Source organism: Thamnophis elegans, chromosome 4 (assembly GCF_009769535.1).
Source record: "Thamnophis elegans isolate rThaEle1 chromosome 4, rThaEle1.pri, whole genome shotgun sequence".
Lineage (NCBI taxonomy): Eukaryota > Metazoa > Chordata > Lepidosauria > Squamata > Colubridae > Thamnophis > Thamnophis elegans.
This window is the reverse complement of record NC_045544.1, coordinates 62,086,510-62,109,673: the sequence shown is the minus strand read 5'-3', so window position 1 is coordinate 62,109,673 and position 23,164 is coordinate 62,086,510. Positions and strand designations below refer to the sequence as shown.

Below are 23,164 nucleotides of genomic sequence, written 5' to 3'. Positions count from 1 at the left end.
TAAAACCAATGAGGCATCCCCATGGTCAAGTGATCAAAATTTGGATGCTTGGCAACTGGCTTATATTTATATGATCATCTTTTGTGGCTTTACAAGCAAAATCAATGGGGAAGCGAGATTCACTTAACAGTCACATTACTAACTTAATAACTGCAATGATTCACTTAACAATTGTGGCAAGAAAAATTGTAAAATGGGATAAAACTCAACACACTGCCTCACTTAGCAACAGACGTTTTGGGCTCAATTGTGGTCATAAGGTGAGGACTTTCTGTGTCCTTATCTTACTGTTTTGGGTTTTTCTTGTAGTGGAAACATTTTTGCACTGTTTTGCTTAAGGGTAGAATGGTCCCTCTGACAATCAAAGCTTCACTTTACACAATGATATACATGTATCTCCATGGACTGCTGCTGCACACTATTTTGTTGTGATTGTAAACTCTTTTTTCTCAGCTTTAGTTGCCTCTCAGAATCAGAAGTTCTTTTAACCCATTTGTGTGTATTTTCAGGTCTTCAGTCTGTATGAACAGACAACAATGTTGTATATGTTGTAAAATGGGTGGGGGTGAAAATATGGCACTCTAATACTTAGCTTTTTATTTTTCTGTTATTTCTCTTTTCATATATGTATTTAAAATTTATTTAATACAATACAATAGGAGAGTTGGAAGGGACCTTGGAGGTCTTCTAGTCCAACCTCCTGCCTAGGCAGGAAACCGTATACCATTTCAGACAAATGATTATCTAACATCTTCTTATAGACTTCCAGTGTTGGAGCATTCACAACTTCTGGAGGCAAGTTGTTCCATTGATTAATTGTTCTAACTGTTAGGAAATTTCTCCCCAGTTCTAAGTTGCTTCTCTCCTTGATTAGTTTCCACCCATTGCTTCTTGTTCTACCCTCAGGTGCCTTGGAGAATAGTTTGACTCCCTCTTCTTTGTGGCAACCCTTGAGATATTGGAACACTGCTCTCATGTCTCCCCTAGTCCTTCTTTTCATTAAACTAGACATGCCCAGTACCTGCAACCGTTCTTCATATGTTTTAGTCTCCAGTCCCCTAATCATCTTTGTTGCTCTTCTCTGCACTCTTTCTAGAGTCTCCACATCTTTTCTACATTGTGGCGACCAAAACTGAATGCAGTATTCCAAGTGTGGCCTTACCAAGGCATTATAAAGTGGTATTAACACTTCACGTGATCTTGATTCAATCCCTCTGTTTATGTAGCCTAGAACTGTGTTGGCTTTTTTGGCAGCTGCTGCACACTGCTGGCTCATATTTAAATGGTTGTCCACTAGGACTCCAAGATCCCTATCACAGTTACTACTATTGAGCAATTTACCTCCTATACTGTACCTATGCATTTCGTTTTTCTTGCCTAAATGTAGCACCTTACTCTTTTCACATTGAATTTCATTTTATTAGATAGTGCCCAATGTTCAAGTTTGTCAAGATCCTTCTGTATCTTAAGCCTGTCTTCTGGAGTGTTGGCTATCTGCAAATTTGATGAGTTCCCCCTTTATCCCCTCATCCAAATCATTGATGAAGATGTTGAAGAGTACTGGGCCTAAAACAGAGCCTTGGGGTACTCCACTGCAAACTTCCCTCCATGTAGCTGAAGTTCCATTGAGGACTACACGTTGCAGTTGGCCAGCCAGTTACGAATCCATCTGGTGGTGATGCTGTCTAACCCACATTCTTCTACTTTGTCTAGTAGTAGGTTATGGTCTACCTTATCAAATACCTTACTGAAGTCCAAGTAAACTATATTGACAGCATTCCTTTGGCCCACTAATTTTGTCACTTTGTCAAAGATGCATATATGTCAGAAATCAATAACAGATGACTTTACAGTATAATATTTCACTGTGCCTGTTTCTTATTTAACATATTGTATTTTCTAATATTGAGTTTGTTGATATTTCAATTTAGATTTCCACTTATTTTTTGCTATATGAAAATCTTTTGCTTGTCTAGTAAACACAAATCCTTCAAATCCTTGGCTCTCTCTATGCCATCATATGTATGAAACAGGATCAGAGTCAGGTTGCTTTAACTTTAGGTTTCTCACTCATATTCCAAAGGTGTGTTTTCCAAAAGTAAAATGGACTTTCTTGGGGTTTTTTTGGGGTGTCTGTGTCTTTTTGAATAACTAATCTGAAGAATCTTCTTGGATGAGAAAGAAGCAAAATATTAGAATGTCCAGCTGTCTTTTGGAAAAAGCACCTTTGGAAAAGACAACCAAGACCTGGATGATTGAGACTCTCCATAGACATTTCTCATTCATAATTATCACTTAGTAATCTTTCATGTGACAGTCTGTTTGCTGAGTCTGTTTCTTATTTCATCTCTTTATCCTCTTTGAATTAAGCATTGTAAAGCCTTTCTTGAGATGTTCCTAGCACAATAACACTAATTTCTGAATGAGGATCTTGAGGTTTTTTTTCTTGTTGCTTTTTCCCTTGAAATAGTAATAGTATAAACAATAATGTTCTCTTTTGCAGGTTTGACAGATGAAAAAGTGAAGGCCTATCTTTCTCTTCACCCCCAGGTACTGGATGAATTTGTGTTAGAGAGCGTTGGTGCTGAAACAGTGGAAAAATGGCTTCAAAGGAAACAAAATAAAGAGGAAGGTACATTCTTATTAACTTTGAGAACCTCTGGACAACTGTTTGTTTATGATTTTAGTTTTAAAAATGCACATCATTTAAAAATGAAAGCTTGTAAACCCCAGCCAGCCTCTAAACATTCATTCACGAAAGCAGCAGAGGTGGGTTGCTAATTTTTTTACTACTGGTTTGGGTGTGCTCCTGTGTGCACGCAAGATGCTTCTGCACATGCATAGAAGCATCCAGGTGAGTGGGTGGAGCCTCCCACTGCCGGTACTACCGGTTCGCCCTATCGGGGCCGAACTGGCAGCAACCCACCTCTGGCATGCACACATGCAGTCACACACACACACACACAGAGACAGACAGACAGACAATTACTATTTGAGATAGTAATTGTAAAGAGCCAGCTATAGCTCCTGGATCCTTCTTTAGAGCTGTAGCAGAGTAGGAGCAATGCTGACCTGGAGACATGTTGCTTTTATTATTCTTTCATTATAAACTACACAAGTTCTCCAGATTACAAATATATTTAAAGGTTTTTAGGAGCTGTAGCAACTCTCTCTTGTCCTCTGAAGCTTGCTATTACTCTCTTTTTCCTGCTAAACTAGTGCAAAATTAATTTATCTTTCTCTTTTGTGGGTGTAGGCTCAGGGTAAAGCCAAATTTGTATTTGCAAATGTACACACAATGAATTAATATTAAATGTAGTTAGTATGATTGTTCTCCAAAAATGTATCCAAAATGTCAGTTTAAATAACAATATTTAGAAAGCTCCAGGACTTTTAAAAGCCATGTGTAATGTTGGGGTTCAGACAATTCTTTGTCCTAAACAAAGCAGAACAAAAGAAAAACAAAATTAAATTGACCTTCATATTTTAAATTCTAGTTGTTTTCAACTATCATCAGAATAATAGTTTGCCAGACCTTTTTGTAAAGCAAGAAATAGCATTTTATATACAACATATTAAACATAGCAGTATTAATTATTTTATTATTTCAGCTTTCATTATGAAAATAAATTCATTATACATTTAGTTTTTATTTGCAAAAGTATATTTTCTCTTTTAATATAATACAGCAATTCTTACATTATATTGTTAATACAAGATAATATGTACATTAGTAATAGAAAAAGGCACAGGATGAGAAGACAGATAGACAAATTAGCTTAAATCAATTTCACCAGTTTCTCAATTTTCCATGAGTTTCAAAGTTAGCTTTATTCCATTTTGGTATGAAATTGTAGTTTTTAAAAATGTTCATATAATTGTATTGAGTTTTTATGCACATATCAGTTCTTTCTAATGTGCCATTTTTTAAATATCAATAAATATATGAATTTTAATCCAAAATGCAAAGTTTGGAAATGTGTTCACAGTTGCATTTTAGTTCATATACATTCCAAATAAAAATGAAGTTGAATGAAGCATATAGACTCAGTGGTACCTATCTGAACTGTGAATTGTTCATCCAGATGAAATGAGCATGACATACGTTAGAAAACTGTCGTTGCTTCCTTCATGTTTCCTAAATGCATTGTGGTTCTTTCAGTATGCTGATTGATTAACATTCCATTTTAATTAATCAAAGCCTTAAAGTCCAGCCTGTTATACATACAATAGTTTGCTTGCCTATCGTATTTAATGAATCAGAAGAGTTCTGTTTTTCCAGTGATTACTGGCGAGAACATAGTTGTGTGAAGTGTTGTCTTTTGATAAATTTTCAACAATAACAACACAGAGGAATGCAAGCAAAGCGTATATGAGAGGAGTGCTGATGAATATAAATAAAACACATAGATATAAACAAGGGTTAAAACGAACAGAATTAGAAGAGGAAATTAAGAGAAAAGAGTTGGAGTTAACAATGAATCCAGGCGATACAAAGGTTAAGGAAGCTATCACCATATTAAAATCTCAATTTGACATGTTGATCTCTGAACAGGTAGCCACTAATTTATTATATGCAAAACACAATACCTTTTGTAATGCAAACAAACCTGGCAGATGGTTAGCTTATCAGATTAGGAAAAAAGGGAAAACTCGAAATATATCTAAACTGATTTACAGAGGGAAGGAGGTGTTTCAACAGGAAGAGATTCAAAAGGCATTTCGGGAATTTTTTATAGAATTGTATAAAGGGGATAAAATTAATGGTCTAGATATAGACAAATATTTAGATAAAGAGAAAATACCTTCAGTTAGAGAAGAGCACAGGCAAAAATTGAATCAACCAATGACCTCGGGGGAAATCTTGCAGGTAATTAAGCAATTAAAGTTAGGGAAAGCACCAGGTACAGACGGTTTGACAGCGGTTTACTATAAAAATTTACAGTTAGAAATGGTAGAACCTCTTAGAGAATTATTTAATATGATTCAAACGGAAGGTAAAGTGCCTCCATCTTGGAAGACAGCGTTTATATCTTTGATACCCAAAGAAGATCAAGATACTACCCAACCAAAAAATTATAGACCTATCTCATTACTTAATGTAGATTATAAAAATTTTACTAAAATACTAGCAAATAGGTTAATGCTGGTTATTCAACAATTGATACACACTGACCAAACAGGTTTTATACAGGGGAGACAGATGAAAAGTAATGTCAGATTAATTATTAATGCATTAGAATATTTGGGAAAGAACAATTAGATCCCTGCTGCTTTTATATTCTTGGATGCTGAGAAGGCCTTTGATCGAGTTAATTGGCAATTTCTGTTGAAGATATTGCAAAAAATGCAGATAGGAGATAATTTTTTACAGTCAATTAAAGCAATATATCAACAGCAAACAGCACAAATCATAGTCAATGGAAGTTTAACAGACTCTTTTCAAATTGGAAAAGGTACAAGACAGGGCTGTCCTTTGTCCCCATTATTGTTTATTATAACTTTGGAAGTATTGTTGAATAAAATACGGGGCTTGGATGGTCTAAAAGGGATCAAGATTAGGCAGCAAGAATACAGAGTGCGCGCTTTTGCAGATGATTTGGTCATAATATTGGAACAACCGCAGGAATCTAGTATGGTTTTAATGAATACGATTAATCAATATGGTCAAGTGTCTGGTTTTAAAATAAATTTAGGAAAAACAAAAATATTAGCTATAAATATGAATACTAAACAAAAGGAAGAACTAGGAGTGATGCTAGGATGTGAGGTAGTTAAAAAAGTCAAATATCTTGGAGTTAACATCTTAACTTCAAATGGGAAACTATATAAGCATAATTATGAACCACTTTGGCATAGTATACAGACAGAGATGAAAAAATGGGAGAAATTGCACTTATCTTTGTTGGGTAGGATAGCGGCAGTGAAAATGAACATCTTACCAAAAATTTTATTTCTCTTCCAAATGTTACCTATACTTAAAAAAGATGCGAATCTTTTAGAATGGCAGAAGGGTATCAACAAATTTGTATGGGCAGGAAAGAAGCTGAGGGTAAAGATGAAAATAATGCAAGATGTACGTGAGAGAGGAGGCTTGAAACTACCTAACTTAAAACTATATTATGACGCAGTGGCACTATCTGTAATTAGTGATTGGACTCATTTAACTAATGATAGAATATTGAATATTGAGGGACACGATCTGGTATATGGGTGGCATGCTTACCTGTTATTCAACAAAAAATTGGACAAGAATTTTAAAAGTCATATATTAAGAAATGCTTTACTGCGGGTCTGGAAAAAATACCAATATAAATTAAATGACAAGATACCCATGTGGGCAATTCCTAGACACGCAATTGAAAATATGAATATAGCACAAAAACAGGATAGAATTACCTACAGACAGCTTCTTATCTTGGAAAGGGGGGTACTACAATTAAAATCCTTAGGGGTATTAAAAGAGGAGAAGGTAGTTCAAACATGGTTCCAGTATGGGCAATTACAGGCTAGGTGGAAAATAGATCAAAAAATTGGTTTTATTCAAGTTGAGGATAATCTGTTTAAACAAATAAGAGATCAAAGCTTAATGCATATAAAGAGGATATATAATGTATTAATACAGATGGATTCAGAAACAGAATTAGTTAAAGATTGTATGATAAAGTGGGCTCAAAACATTGAAGAACCAATAATGCTGGATACATGGGAAAGAATCTGGGTAAGAAATGTGAAATTTACACAAGCTCAAAACCTGAGAGAAAATTTTTATAAGATGTTCTATAGATGGCATTTAGATCCTAAAAAGCTGGCTTCTATGTATCCGAACTTACAGCCTAAATGTTGGAGATGTGGCTCTCTCGATGCTACATATTTTCATATATGGTGGACCTGCCAAAAGGTTAAGGCATTTTGGATAAAAATATGGTGGATTATGCAAAATATCTTTAAAAGAAGGATAAAGTTTACTCCTCAGTTATTCTTACTAGGTATATGTACTGACTTTACAGTGGTAGAGACTAACTTGATTCTGCACCTAATAACGGCAGCAAGACTGTTGGTGGCCCAATACTGGAAGAAGGAAGACTTGCCTACAACTCAAGAATGGACATTGAAAGTTACAAACTTAGCCGAGATGGCTAAAATATCGGCATATCTTAAAGATCACTCAAATGAGAGATATAAACGAGACTGGAAAAAATGGATTGACTATATACAAAATAAATACGGGACCAAGAAATTCCAGTTAGCCTATGCTTAAGATCAGAAATGATTTAAATTGTTTAAAGTTAGTTCAGCAAGAAGAAGCTAAGGTCAATGTAGAATGTCATTAATTTCTTTATTTCTTTTTTCTCAATAGATTTTAGACTGTGTTTGTTAAAAATCCATATCGTGTACGGGTTCTGGGAAGTCGGGGGGGAAGGAGGAGGGGGGTTGGGGGGAGGGTGGAGGGAGGGAGGGGTATACATTAGGCTAGACAAGAATCTGGTGGTAAACTAGAACTATTTTGACATACAAAAAATTGTACTTCGATGTCTTACTGATTGAGGAATGATGAAATGTTTGTTTTAAAAGAAATAAAACTTTTGAACCTGAAAAAAAAAAAACCACAGAGAGGAAAAGCTTTCCCTCAAATCTTAGGCCAAGCCAGATCTTCTTCCTTAATAGAAAGCATTAGATAGTTTGGCAAGGTTTGTTATCTGATGCCATGATTCCATTTGAATTCTATTCAGTGACTTTTTTTCATTCATAAGAGAAAGGGCCATCCTTTCAAGTAAGTTCTCAAACCATGCATGATTACTGCATGCACCCATTCCTAAGCAAGATGACACCAAACAATAACAAACATTTTTCTCTTTATTCCATATAATACACACAAATGGTTAGATTGATTCAAAAGAGGTTAGAGAGGACTGTCACTCTTGGCACCCTCTCTCCACCCCAATTCATTTAGAAGCTGAAGGTAACATATATTTTTTCCTCAAAACACGTTTTTACGGCTGTGAGTAGACTTGAACCTGAGATCCCCTTGTCCAGTCCAGCACATTAACCAGTATGCATCACTTTGTCCCTTCTTGTGCCACGCAAGGTAACGTGCTGGTTGTTTATACAAAACTCTTACTTTCCTCACAGCCTTGTCTGGGAAGCAAGATATAGCAGTCCCTCTCCTTGATGGTGGTTTGAATGCCAGCATTCTTCCTCTAATTTCTTGGCCTGCTTCTTTCCACTGGCCTTTAACATGGGGAAGATTTAGAAATACTATTAAATAAGCAAATAATGGCACCAGAATTCTGTGATACTTTTTCCAGTTTTCTATTCATTCTAATTTCAAAAATATTATTTATATTATTCCAGCCAATTTTTTCCCTTCAGTGTTTTGGCTAAACAGAGAAAGCATGTATAAGAAATACTACTCTGTATGTGTTACTCTGACTAAGCAGTTCCCTTTTCTTTTGTAAGGTATATGTCTAGTAGGCAGGAAGAACAAAATAGTGGTAGTAAGGCTATTAAGAATATGTTCACAGTACTATGGGTGAATTCAGAAGTAAAAATTGAAGAAAGGAGCGGTCTGCTTATCACTGGAATATGAACAGAATTAACTTCTTTATTCTGATATTTAAGATACCTGTTGGAATTCACTGACATAAAAATGTTTTGGCCCCTTTCCATAAACCCCTATTTTCTTTAAAAAATATTATTTTTAATAGGTGGTGTAACTTTCAAACTCCCTCGTTTTTAAAAGCTGTCTGAGTAGCTGCTTTGAGTGTTTTCTTACTTTAATTTTTTAAACACTATTTTGTATTTCACTTGGTTTTTATTTATTTACAGTCGTCTGCTTTCAGAACTTTATCCAACACATGATGATAAGTATTTCTATTCATTTAGACATATCTAACAGAAGAGACAAATGTTTATAAAGGCACCAAAACAAAACCACTTAAAATAAATCTTATCTTTTCCTCAGAAAGGCTTGGTCTCAGATCAGGAAGTTATTCATAAAGGAAGTGGTTGGACATCACTGGGAATAAAAATCTTTATTGAATTGAAATTAGGGAGCATTTCCTACTGTTAACAACCCCTCTTCTCTCTAGCAAGAGAACTGATCATTTTGGCAGACAACAAGCAATCTGAGCAACTGACTTTTAGCTGACTCATAGTTTCCTACTATATTTCACAGTGGCAAGTCTAGTTGTATGCTGGATCTCATAGGAGAGGATTTGCTACAAACCCCTACGTGGCTTTTGCATTTAGTTATTCATAATGAATATTTCAGAGAGTGTCTTTGCTAGAGATATGATTGTCCCCATATGTGTGTATGTGGGAGGGGAGGTATTTAAAAAACACTACAAAGCTGAAAGTTTAAGAGTTTTAGAGTTTCATACTATAGGAAACAATTTTTCTTAGAATTTATTGTGTATTCCTTTTCTTTTTCATTTTTTCTAAATCTAAGTTAAAATCTTTAAAAGTTAGACCCAAGTGAATGAAAACTGTCCATATGTATTTATTCCATCTGTATATCACCATATTTCTCTCCATACTCCATTAAAACAAGACCCAAGGTGAAAAATTCAAATATTCATTTGAACAATCCATGAAAATGATTTTGCTGAGTATGATGGTCCCCTACAATGAATAATTTCTCTGAAGGCCATATTCTTCTTTCAGACACTTTCTGTTCTCAGGATTGAAACTGTAAAGAATTCTTGCTTAATTTATAGAATGACATCACACCTATCTGAGAACCATTGCACTGCATGTTGTAACCTCTTGAGTGTCAAACTTGTGGCATCATGTCATCACATGATGTATTGTGACTTTTTTCCCCTTCATTAAAATGGGGGTGGGGGTGGCCAGTGTGTGACATATCTGGGCCACGGACCACGAGCTTGACACCCCTATTCTAACCAATCATTGTAGAGATCCCTATAAGATAGTCATAGAATTCTCTCGTCTGCTGTCATCATTGTCCTTCCTCATCTTCTTCTTCCATCATGTTGTCTTTCTTCTAAAAACAATCTTGTATTCAGAAGAGGCAGCCATAGCCAAAAAGGGAAAAAATTAAGGTTCTAGGATGTAGGAGACAATTTTTTGCTGGTTAAGGACTATCCTTAATAGATTTGAGTGAATGAAGGCTGCAATGGGTAAAGTTGTCTCATTCTGATGTACAGAGATTTGAGGAAAGAAACTATTTTAACTAGTTAAGCCTAATTTAAAATTGGTTTATGTGCTGTTCCATTTGAGAATGATAGGAAGTCACGCTACCAATTTTCAGCAACTGAGGGATTCATCTGAAACCTCAGGTTAGCCTACTTCTACTCTAAGCTTTTGCAATTCATCTCTGGTCTCTATCCATTTGGGCAGAATTGTTTCTATATGTCTAATTATTCCTTATAAAAGAAAAGAAATAAAGCTCAAAAATTGTCATGGTATTTTCCCCTTTTCAAATAACATACATAGCTACATAGAAAAATAGGCCACCCTGTACAGTTATTCCTCTGTAGGATCTGCAAATGGTCATCAGAATAGGAGATTATTGTGGCTGATTAAATATAATTTGAAAAGCTGAACTATTTGTTAAAATTTAAAAATAAATGGAAGTCCATCAACATAAATGCCTCACAGTGAATATATTAATCTTCATTGCATTTTAAGTCATTTATTTATCTTTATCTTTATATTTATTTTTATTATCCCGCCTTGATCATTTTTATAAATAACTCAAGGCAGCAACTATACATAACACTCATTCTTCCTCCCATTTTTAGCAACAACAACAATATATTTACCTAATCACCCTATGTTTAATTCTAACATTTCACTGCTATTCAAATTTTTATACTTATATTTTATACTTAAATTTATATACTTATATTTAGTAGTACCATCATTCAAAATCTAATTTTCCAATTCTTCATATCTAATAATATTAAAATATTATGTATAATATATAAGAATGATATATAAATGATTGTGATTGGTACTAAAACTGTATATAGAGATACTGAACAAGGGAAGAATGACAGCAAGTAGGTTTAGAAATGAAGGGTGATAATAAAAGGCATGTTTAAATAATATGAAATAATGGAAATGATATGTAATATTTAGGCAGAATAAGATGTGTACTGAAATGTATGATACCCAGATACAGCACCATTCACACATTGAGATGTATAAAGAATAAAAATAAAATAAAAAATTGATTAAAAAAAGGAATTCTAAAAATTGAAGATCTTGTTAGAAAGCCTTAATAAGTAGGCTTATTAATCCCATTTTATTTCATACTGAAGAGCATTATTGTTCACCAGGAAATGTTTTCTTCTCTTGTAATTTAAACAACTTGCTTTTGGATTGAAGTACTACTCTGAAACTACACTTATTCATTTACAGTGTTTATCTTTGAAGGAGACTTGAAAAAATACATTTTTTAACCCAATTACTAGACATTATTTGCAATAATACATTGGCTTTTGGTGAAGGGGTAGTTCTTATGTCCTTATGCATTACATATAACATTTTAGAAATTTAAAATGTTATATGTAATGCATAAGAACATAATTCTACCTTGAGACTGAAATATTCTCATATCTCCAAGTAAAGGTTATGTTATTTGGAATCATATAAAAATGTAAAAGACAAGCATAAGAACCCAAGGGTTCTGCTACAGAATTTTTTACTCGTATTTTGAAAGAATGAGAAAAGAACGTCAGCAATTAGACTAGTAGTCAAAGGTAGAAATAGAAAACAATAGACTTTAGTGTATGCGTTAATTGGAATCTGAAGAAATCAGCATTTAGCTTTGGTATTTCAACTACTTATAATACGGAAGCTTTTCTTGAGTACTTTAATTTTAAAAGTTGCTAGAGTTAAGATGGTTTCTTCTGAATTCTGAACTCAACTAAAAATTAAGAAGAGCTTCCTCCCCTTCTGGTATTAAAGGTGAAAGTTTTGCCTATTAATTAAGAAATACTTAAAGACCAGCTAACTTGAGAACTGGTGGAAGAATAAAGGGCACAAAAGTCAGATTTTCCTTTATGGTCAAAGTAATGATGAAAGTTATTTGTTTACCAGTCCTAAAAATATTGGGGGAGTAGAAGCAATCACAAGCCTTAATGGATTCATCCTTATCTTTCTTTCCCCTCAGTAAGCATTTTTACTATAGGTATGCATTGAGGTACCATAAGATTATATGCAGAGAATAGGTGTAGCCCATAAACATCCTCTATGTGTCCACCCAGCTTTCTGCCCAGTTTCACATGCAATTTACTTAAGACTGTTGAGTCCTGTGAAATTTCATATTATGGTGATTTTCAAAATATTTTAAATTAGAAATTGTCAGCGCATGCATGATGGTGATGGTGAAAGAAACCACAAACTACATAACTTTTAGGGAAAATATAAGCAATGAATGTCCCTCTGAAAGTAGTTAAATTGTAACTCACATTAGTCCTATCTAAATGGTTTATGATGTTGGAAGTTGGAGATGCATTACCTGATTTACATTGGGTGACAGTATTGCTGGACTTGCAAAACAAGCTTTCAATAACCGTGTAGCTCATTCTATGGAAGCATTACTTTTTGTAGTGTTTTCATCATAAACCCCGAGCCTGTTCATATATCATCGACAGTGCAAACAATCTTTGAAACAGTGCAAGATGGTGTGAATATGCAGCAAGCAAAGTGAATTCCTCTTCCATGCATTCATTTTTTTTAAAGATTGTATGAAAAATGGTTTATGTTGTGTGGCTTGAGTAGCGGGAGATTTTAGGTACTTCCAGACAAGGTATTTATCATGCAGACAGTCTGCCTCATTATGAATTTTTATAGGGTCCTGGATGACTTGCAGTCTTCCGAGTTTTCCATAGTTTTATAGATAGCACAAACCTTTATTAGTAGAAAGAATATAATTACCAACAGATTCCTAGAAAAGAGAAAGAAACATGTTTTTGTAAGTTTTCTTATGTTCACATTTGTCTTGAAGACACTTGAAGGTTTTTTTCTTTTCAGTGCAATGCTTTTAGTCCCTAGAGTACAATAAATAAAATATGACTTTAGTACAAATGTATGCATGTTGTAGTTACCAGTAGGGTTCCTTCAGAGAGAATGAAAAGTTCCCTTGACGTAAATCTGCTCCATGTTGGATCACTGCTGTCTCCCATGTGGTAACATATCATTTCTACTGCTAATGATCCCCTTACCCTTATTGACGTTAGCAGACAATTCCCAAGGGGTGGTTTCTTTTGTTTCTGTTCTCAGCTGTTCTGAAATGAGAGGCAACTATTCAGTCTTGACTTCACTACAGATGTTAAGGATTGCACTACAGAGTTCAGCAAAAGTCTATTTGTTTTCAGGGTAGTTGAAGAGCACGGAAACAAGAAAGAAATCCCGTAAAACAATGTGTGTTCTATGAAAGATTAATGGTGCAAATAGAAAATTCACAGGGGTCTACTTTAATTGTTCTTCATTTGCTGGTTTATAAATCAGGTCTGTGCTTTTTATTTGGGCAGTTTGCAAAAACAACAACAAAAAGAAAACCTGAATATTTACAGGTAAAAAGTATGTGTGCGCGTGCACACAGGCACACAAAACTTACAGGGCAAACAAAAAAGCAGCAGTTTGCCTTCAGTTTGAAACTATTCCAATTTTCTTTTTTTACAATATAGTGAAAACAGACATAGAGATTGTTACAATTTGTTCTTATGTTACTGAGCCAAATCCTTAGAGCTCAGCTGGCCTGTGAAGCACTAGTTCTCAGTAATTTGAAACTCCCATCAGTGTTATTCTAGCCCCTGAAGCCTAATTTCATTCTACAATGCATAATTGTGTAATGTGTAATACGCACAAAGAATGATGTGTCTGTATATGTATGCACATAAAATTCTCTCTATACATGCTATATATTCATTCATATAAACATAGCTGTATTTATTCAGTAGTACTCTACTTATGACCATTCATTTGGTGACCATTCGAAGTTACGACACTTGAAAAAAGTGAATTATGACACACTTACAACCATTACAGCATCCACTGGCCACATAATCAAAGTTTGCAGACATGTATTTATAACAGTTTCAGCATCTTGGGGTCATATGATCACAATTTGCTACCTTCCCAGCTGGCTTCTGGCAAGCAAACTCAATGAGGTAAGCTGGATTCATTTAATGACCATGTGCTTCACTTAATAACCATGGCAAAAAAGTAGTAAAACTGGACGTGACTCACTTAATACAACCGTATTGCTTAGCAATGAAAATTCCAGTCCCAATTGTGTCATACATCAAGCAGTAACTGTGCATTCAAGAGCCAATGTGATGTAAAGGTTAAAGATCCTGCTCTAAAAACTGGAATGCTGTCAGTTTTGATCCTTCCTTCGGTATAGAAGCTGGTCTAATTAGCAATAACAATATCACTTAGATTTATAAAGCTTCACACTGCTTTATAGCGCTCTCTAAGTGGTTTACTGAGTCAGCATATTGACCCAAACAGTCTGGGCCCTCATTTTGCCAACCTTAGAAGGATGGAAGTCTGAGTTAACCTTGAGCTGGTGGGGATTGAACTGCTGACAGTCGGCAGAATTAGCCTGCAATACTGCATTCTGACCAACTAAAGAAGTTGCAAAGGAATAATCATGGGAAAGGGGTATTTCCTCACCCTGTTGGTGAACATCTCACAGGCTTCTGGGGGCTATTCGTGAGAAATAAAACTCTGGGATAATATGGATTTTGATGTGAGCCAACAAGGCTGTTCTTAAAATCTTCTATCATTATTTCAGAGATGGATATTGAGCAGTTGCCTTTGATATACCAATTTTTGCCAATATTCCTGTGTCTTTTCCACTATGAATTTTGTTAATTAGAGAAAAATTTGACTGAGTATAATATATAGGTTACACACTGTGCTAGAGAAGAAGATATGTGAATAGCATAATATCACATTTTGAGGAAGGAATTTTAGGAACAGTTAGTGAAATCTAACATTCCTAATGTTATCATATACTGTTTACTTAAAGAAGGTGAAAGGCAAAATATACTTACCGGTATATATCAGTTGCAGCTAAAATTCCCAAGCAAAGAGTTGAAAAAGAGTTTAAGAAACTCTTAAAAGTATTGGGAATTGATATTTTATGTATTTCAGATCAAAACTATTATCAAACAAAATTTGACTGATTATATACTATCAAGTTGGTATCAACATTTAGTGACCACATTTTTTCCCCAGAATGATCCATCTCCAACTTGATCTCCCAATGATGGATCTATTGCCACTGTAATTTAGTCTATTCATTTGCTTCCATAGAATATCACAAATAATTGTACACAGAATTGTACAATTCTGATTTTATAGGTATAGACATATCAGAACATCTGAATATCTTTTCAAGATCTTCATCTCTATCAAGTGCTAACCTGTGGCATGTAGCTTGATTGCTGGAATTCCTAAAAAGCAGAAGGATCTTACCACTTTAGCATCTTCATAGTCACGTGGTCCCATGTTTTTACTGTGCTTCTTGGCTACAATCATTTTATTTGTATGTTTAATGATTAGAAGACAGTAATGTCACCAATATAGTACAGATTATTGATGTTCCTTCAGTTTTAAGTTCTTGCTCATTGTCTTTTAGCCCAGCTTTCAATAATATACACTGTGCTTTGTCTCTTGCATATATTATATGCTTTGTGACACTTTATTGAGGTGGAACCAATCTGTTTTACAATATTGTATCTGCAGCATTTTGATCTGTGTGTAGAGTTTGCATGAGGACAATGAAATGAAGCAGTGGAAATGTGAGAGTTAAGTCAGAAAACAGTATAGAAAAAAAATTAGGGACTGGGTTTCTTGTTTAGTGTACTGCATTTCAATTAAGCACTATGTGGGCAAACCTCTGAGTCACAATGTATTTGTTGTGTTTGTAGGAAAAAAACACCCTTTTCATTTTATATATACCACAAACCTCTTTCTAATGCACAGAAACAGTGCAAGTATTTTCATTTGGCTGTTTTCCTATAAAACTCAAAAGACAAAGAAAGCAACATAACCTACGGACTTGGCAACCAGTCTCAACAGCATGACAACATTATCTGTAATGCATACACAGTGCAGAATTTTGCATTTGCTGTCTGCCTGAAATAGGAAAACACAACACATTCAGTACACATTACAACCCATGAACTCTTTAGTTTTTCACATTCTTGGTATTTTTTATTCTAGATATACTAGACATTATGAAATATTATTATAAGAATTCAGAGTATATTTATGCAAAAAACTGTGTTATTTCCTGGAATATATAATCCAGTTTTTAATCCTTGGTTACAGATATATGCATGAAAAGCAAAACAAAATTTCTTTTGTTTATCTTAGACAGTCATAGAGTCTATCATAGTGAATAATTGAAAATCCACAAACTTCTTAGTGAGCTTATGGTATGAATTTGACTTTTTCTACCAATATCCAGAAGAAAATTATCTTGTGTACCTCACTCAAATATCTTACATTTGTCAAGTCTGGACATTACTTGAAGAGAAATATGAGCTGATAGGTTGATTATATTATACTCTAAATTGTTAGAATGTTGGTAGCAATTATTACTGTTCAAATAAATCTCTAAATTCTATACATGATGTGCAATTAATATTCACTTTGTGATTACTGCACTCAGAAAAGAGGAAGGTGAATTGTAATGTTAAAACTTCTTTTCATCTGAATATTCTGCTATATTGAATCCAAATGAAATCATGAAATTTCTCAAATGTTTTCAAAAGGATCAGAATTACTTTAAACTAGAGCTATAAAATAGTCAATGGAACTAAAAAAGTGGATTGAAAAATTGGACAGACAATTGAGAAACAAATGTTTTAACGACCATGAAAGAAACATGAGCAGAACTGACTGCTCATCCAATTTGGTTCAGCATTCCTTATTAGTGTAATGCCAGGAAGAAAAGTTTTATTTATTTTATTCCATATTAATACTTTTCGAAGGAAATAAGAGTCTCAGTTCACAATATTGCTATACAGCTAGCAATATTTGGTATAGGTAGCCCTTCAGCTGCTGTGTCTCTAATTTCTTGTAGTGCTTTATAGGTTAGAATCAGGATTTTGAAATGGATCAGGAAGAGATTTGAGACACATAATAGTATTGTAATACGGTATAATTGCAATTCCTTGTTTCTTTAAGTATACACATCCTGTGCAGCAAAGATGTCGTTAACCCATATTCACAGACAGATGGCTATCCAATTACAATTACAATAGCAGAGTTGGAAGGGACCTTGTCTTCTAGTCCAACCCCCTGCCTCGGCAGGAAACTCCTTCAGAAATACCATTTCAGACAGATGGTTATCCAACATCTTAAAGAGTTCCAGTGTTGGGGCTTTCACAACTTCTGGAGGCAAGCTGTTCCACTTATTGATCTAACTGTCAGGAAATTTCTCCTCAGTTCTAAGTTGCTTCTCTCCTTGATTAGTTTCCACCCACACTGCTGGCTCATATTTAAATGGTTGTCCACTAGGATTCCAAGATCCCTCTCATAGTTACTACTATTGAGCAAGGTACCACTTACACTGTACCTGTGCATTTTGTTTTTCTTGCTTAAATGTAGTACCTTACTTTTTTCACCATTGAATTTCATTTTGTTAGATAGTGCCCAATGTGCAAGTTTGTCAAGATCCTTCTGTATCTTAAGCCTATCTTCTGGAGTGTTGGCTATTCCTGCCAGCTTGGTGTCATCTGCAAATGCGATGAGTTCCCCATTTATTCCCTCATCCAAATCATTGATGAAGATGTTGAAGAGTACTGGGCCCAAAACAGAGCCTTGGGGTACTCCACTGCATACTTCTCACCATGAAGATGCAGTTCCATTGAGGACTACACTGGAGTGCGGTTGGTCAGCCAGTTACAAATCCATCTAGTGGTGATGCTGTCTAACCCACATTTTTCTACTTTATCTGGTAGTAGGTTATGGTCTATTTTATCAAATGCCTTACTTAAGTCCAAGTAAATTATATCAACGGCATTCCTCTGGTCCACTAATTTTGTCACTTTGTTAAAGAATGCAATAATATTAGTCTGGCATGATCTGTTTTTGACAAACCCATGTTGGCTTTTGTCTATTACTTTGTTTACTTCTAAGTGTTCACTAATTTGTTGCTTAGTTATCTTTTCCAGAATTTTCCCTGGTATTGAGGTCAGGCTGATAAGTCTGTAGTTTCCTGGATCTATTTTTTCCCCTTTTTTGAAGATGGGAACACCTCAGCTCTTTTCCAGTCCTCTGACAGTTTCCCGGTGCTCCAGGATCTCTGAAAGATATAGTTCTGTGGTTCTGAGATCTCGTCTGCCAGTTACTTCAGAACCCTGGGGTGTAATCCTGGTGATTTGAACTCATCTAGGGTAGACAGGTGCTCACTTACCATTTTCTTCCCTATTTCAACTTGTGTCCCTAATCTGATTTTTGTAGTGCTGTATTTGATAGGTTGAACTGCTTTTTTCCCTTTGTGTAAAGACTGATGCAAAAAATGAGTTAAATAGGTCTGCTTTCTCCCTGTTGCTTGTCACATTCTTGCTATTTTCTCCCAGCAATAGACCAATTGTTTCCTTGACTTTTTCTTGTTTTTAACATGTCGGAAGAATTTTTTTTGTATTATTTTTTACTTTTGTCACAAGCCTTCTTCATTGTGAGCCTTAGCTTTCCTCACTTTATCTTTACAGGCTTGGGCTATTTACTGATATTTTTCTTTAGTTACGTCCCCCTCTTTCCACCTTTTATACTTATCCTTTTTGTCTTTCAATTTGTTAGAGAGTTATTTATGCAGCCATGCTGATTTCTTTTCTTTTGGGAGCTGTTATTTTTCTTCTTCATTGGTATTGTGCTAGACTGGGCTTTTATAATCTCATTTTTGAAAATTTCCCAAGCTTCTTGAGTTATTTTCCCCTTGAGGATTCTCATCCATTGAATCTTTCTCAAGTCCTCTCTAAGTTTATTGAAATTAGCTCCCTAAAAGCCCAAGACTCTAGTTTGACTTTGTTATACTTACTTGTGTTTGCATAATGTTGAATTCCAATATTGCATGATTACTTGCCCCCAAGGTTCCTGTAGCTTCAACCCCTTCTATCATTTCCTCTCTGTTAGTGAGAATTAAGTCCTATATGGCTGATCCCCTTGTTCCCTTCTCTGCTTTTTGGGAAACAAGTTGTCTGCTAGGTTTGTTAAGAACCTGATGGATCTTCCACTTGGTGCAGTGTTTGTTTCCCAGTTGATGTAAGGGTAGTTAAAATCTCCCATTACTATTGTGGTGTGCTTCCTACATACCTTAGTTAGCTGACTAGCAAAAAGTTCATCTACTTCCTCTGTTTGGTTGGGTAGCCTATGGCAATGTCATCCCCCCCCCCCATTTAATAATGACCCAAATGCATTCAAGATAGTTTTCATTGTTGTTGTGGTCTATTTCTGTAAAGACGTAGTTATTTCTTATATAGAGTGCAACCCCATCTCTTCTTTTATTTGGTCTATTTTTTTAATAATTTAAATCCTTCTAGCTGTATGTTCCATTTGTGGGTTTCATCCCACCAAGTTTCTGTAATGACAACATCATATCTGCCCTCATTTACTTGAATTTCTAATTCACCCTGTTTATTCCTCATACCCTGTGCATTGGTGTATAGACATTTGAGTCCATTTTGATTGACCTTGTGTTTACTGTCTATATAACCTGTGTTATGCCTGACTGCCCCTATTTTCTTGCCACTTGTATGATTCATGCATATGGTATGGCACTCACTATTAAATGTTTGGTTTTGCTTGACAGAAGGACTGATAATCTTACCTGCACAAACATCTATGTTACATGCACTGATAACCCTATGAGTTTTAGATTACTGGGGACAGAAATGTTCTGTATCAATTAATACAGGCAGTTCATTTACAGCACATTGCATTAATTTAAATACAAACTTGCAAAACTTACAGTTCTGAAGGCAGGATTTCTCTAATCAAGGTTTCCTAGTTAAAACCAATTACAAGTGTTCTTTATCACCAAAAAAAAGCCATAAAGGACAAACTAAAAGCTCTATTTCTTAAAGGAAGTGCAGATTTCCCCAGAATATATTGAACATTATGATCCCAAATAGAAGAATGAGTTACTATCAATTTCTCGCTCTTATATGGACTTCATTTCAATTTTCTGAATCTTATTGAATCTATTGTCATAGTCTGGATCAAATGATTCATTCCAATATGGTTCAAAAGAGAGACCGAAAGAGAGAAGCGTGAATTTATGAGAAAATACATCTTTAGTGCACTACACAATACAAATGTGACTTCCGTTTGTAGCTTTTATATGGTTTTGTCTGTAGTCTAGTGGACATTGAATCAGATAGCACCACAACCTGAGACAAATAGGAATGCAAATTTTATATATATGTGTGATTACTTGTCTGGTAAAGTGGCGTGATGAAGCGTTGCAACTGTTTCATATGCTTCTGCCTCTGCTTCTTATAGTCAGCATATCATGTGTACTAATTATGATCAACATTTAAATGATAATCTTTCTTTAAACTTACTTTCAAACACTATTAATAAACTACTGTCTCTTCTCTTCAAAAGAAATGCTGATATTTTTATTAGAATGCTAAGAGAACAACTCAGTAGGATGTGCAGTTACAATAGTTTCTAAGTATCTTTAGTCATGTTAAACTGGTTCAGACTGGATATTTTAAGGATCTGACAGCTACTTGACATATGTGAATGAGTATGCTGCATAATAAATTAGATTTAACAATTAATTGAATAGATTTTTATTCTTTAGTTAATGTTATAATGTAAAGGAACAAGTGCAATTAAAATAGAAGCTGAAAATCTTCTGTTTCAATTTTTGTTAAATATGGGAAGTGTCAGAATAATTGCGCAACTATGATTTTTTTTTAAAATAGAAACTGGTTCTTTTCCTATTTTCTGAAAGGATTTGAAATGTATTAAGAGTATCCATTTATTTTCTTCCTTTTCCAACAGATATTTCAGTTCCTAAGCATGTAAGCAGGGTAAGTATTATAGCATTATGCCTCAGTTCTCATTAAGTGACTGATTGTTAGCTGAGAACTGCCCATACATGTGGAAACCTTTAAGTCAATTTAAATGTCTTTGTTGTACTTGATAATGGTTTGCATATCATTCCCAAACAAAAAAATACTTTTACCCAATTTTGCATAATTTACCCATGTTTGGAAATTACTGATTACATGATCTCGTTCAATAGCTAAAGGCACACAACTTTCCAAAGCTCCTGGAAGCAATTATGGTGCTAAAAGGATTGGCTTTGGGCTATTCGTCTCTTACCATTTTATGTGCAGAACAGTAGCAGAATAGAGATGGAAAGTAGACAGCCAGGTGGCCCTTTCTCAATTCTGTACTAGGAAGAAAACAACTTGTTGGATAGAGATGATGTATCCAACATGATCAGTTTCAGGATCCAACCTGGGTTGGTCACTGTAACCAGAGATTTTCCTTCCAAACTTTTGGACTCATGCTGGAGCCCATCTTCAGGGAACTTCTCTCTAGCTTAGAGATATGTTTTCTGAAGATGGGCTCAGCTCAAATCTGAAAGCTTGGAAGAGAAAACCTCTGACGCCACTAACCAACCCAGATTGGATCCTGCAGCATTGTCTGGGGACATGTATATTTGTTTTCATTTGTGATTATCATTTCCTTTTTATTTTCTATGGAATAAAGTAGGAATCACTACATTAACCTATCAACATTTCCAAAATATAATAATTATATATTTTTAGAAATATAGGAAGTTGCCTTAAATCAAATAAACATTTCAGTGAGTTCAGTACAGCATTATTTACTCAATTGGCATAACTTTGTTAGAAAATTATATTGCCTTGCTTTGCTCTCTGATACTGAGAATTGAATCTGGAACAATTTGTATGCAGCACATTCAACTATGACTAACTTGTACAGTTGATTTCAGTATGAAAAAAAAATGATTTAACCTGGATCTAATCCATAGGAAATTGATATTGATAAACTGATATTGATAAACTGAAAAATAGGGTCTCGTGATTCATTTTTCTGTTTTGTCTAAGCCAGGGGTGTCAAACTCAAGGGGTTGGATCCAGCCTATGGGGTGCTTAAATCTGGCCCCCGGGGCTGCCCTGGAAACAGCAAAGGACTGGCCCGCAGTGCCTCTGCCAGTGACTGGCAGAGGGTTGCAGAAGGCTGTTGCAGCTGAAAACGGAGCTCAGGAATCCATTTTCTCTGGCAGAGCGCTCAGGCCACCACAGGTGCCCCTGACATAAGTGATGTCAAACTGTCCATGCCCACCCTGGCGATGCCTACTCTGCTTCCCCGAGGTCAAGCACAATCCTGATGTGACCCTCAATGAAATTGAGTTTGACACCCTTGGTCTAAGCATTCAATGTTTTCTCAGGGAAACTTTTCATTTATAAAATAACTTTTTCTCATAAATGCCACATAATTATTTATTCATAAGATATTTTGAAATGTATCCTTATTTCCAATAGTACCAAAATCCCGATATGGAAGGAATGGTGTACGACCTGAACAGCCATTTAGAGAAACGGATGGATGTAACAGGGAACAATCAACTGCTCTTGTATGAATTGAGCACCATCATTCAAATAGGTAGGAAAATATGTTTTATATTTGGAACGAGAATCTATGCATCAGTTTGAGGAAGTGTCAGTTCATAGAATATCATCACAAAGTTTCACCTATGGGGAAAACTATTAATAGGCCTAGAGGGTACCATGGTCAATGGTACTGAAAATTACTAAGAGATCCATGAGACCAAGGACCATTGCAGCATCCCCCATTCTGAGGTTCCCTGTGGTGAGAGCCGCTGTAGAGAACTCTAGGGCCAACAGGAAATGATCTTTCCATGGCAGGGACTGACGTTAATGTCCCCCCCACTCAGGAGTGAAATCCAGCAGGTTCTGGAAAACTGGTAGTGGAAATTTTGAATAGTTCAAAGAACTGGTAGCAGAAGTTTTGAGTAGCTCGGCGAACTGGCAAATGCCACCTCTGGCTGGTCCCAGAGGGGGGAGGGAATGGAGATTTTGCAGTATCCTTCCCCTGCCACACCCAACAAACCACACCTACCAAGTCACACCATGCCACCAAGCCACACCCACAGAACTGGTAG

The 23,164-nt window shown here is 35.3% G+C and overlaps 1 protein-coding gene across 1 annotated transcript in view; it reads left to right on the top strand.

Moving 5' to 3' along the window:
- Positions 1 to 2,505: 2,505 nt before the first annotated feature.
- PDE10A (phosphodiesterase 10A) overlaps positions 2,506 to 23,164 on the top strand; it is a 75,875-nt gene continuing 55,216 nt past the window's right edge. The window contains 3 exon segments of the mRNA XM_032216441.1: positions 2,506 to 2,632; positions 21,007 to 21,035; positions 22,524 to 22,644. Of these exon segments, the coding sequence (XP_032072332.1) occupies positions 22,539 to 22,644 (106 nt within the window). The 5' untranslated portion in view covers positions 2,506 to 2,632; positions 21,007 to 21,035; positions 22,524 to 22,538.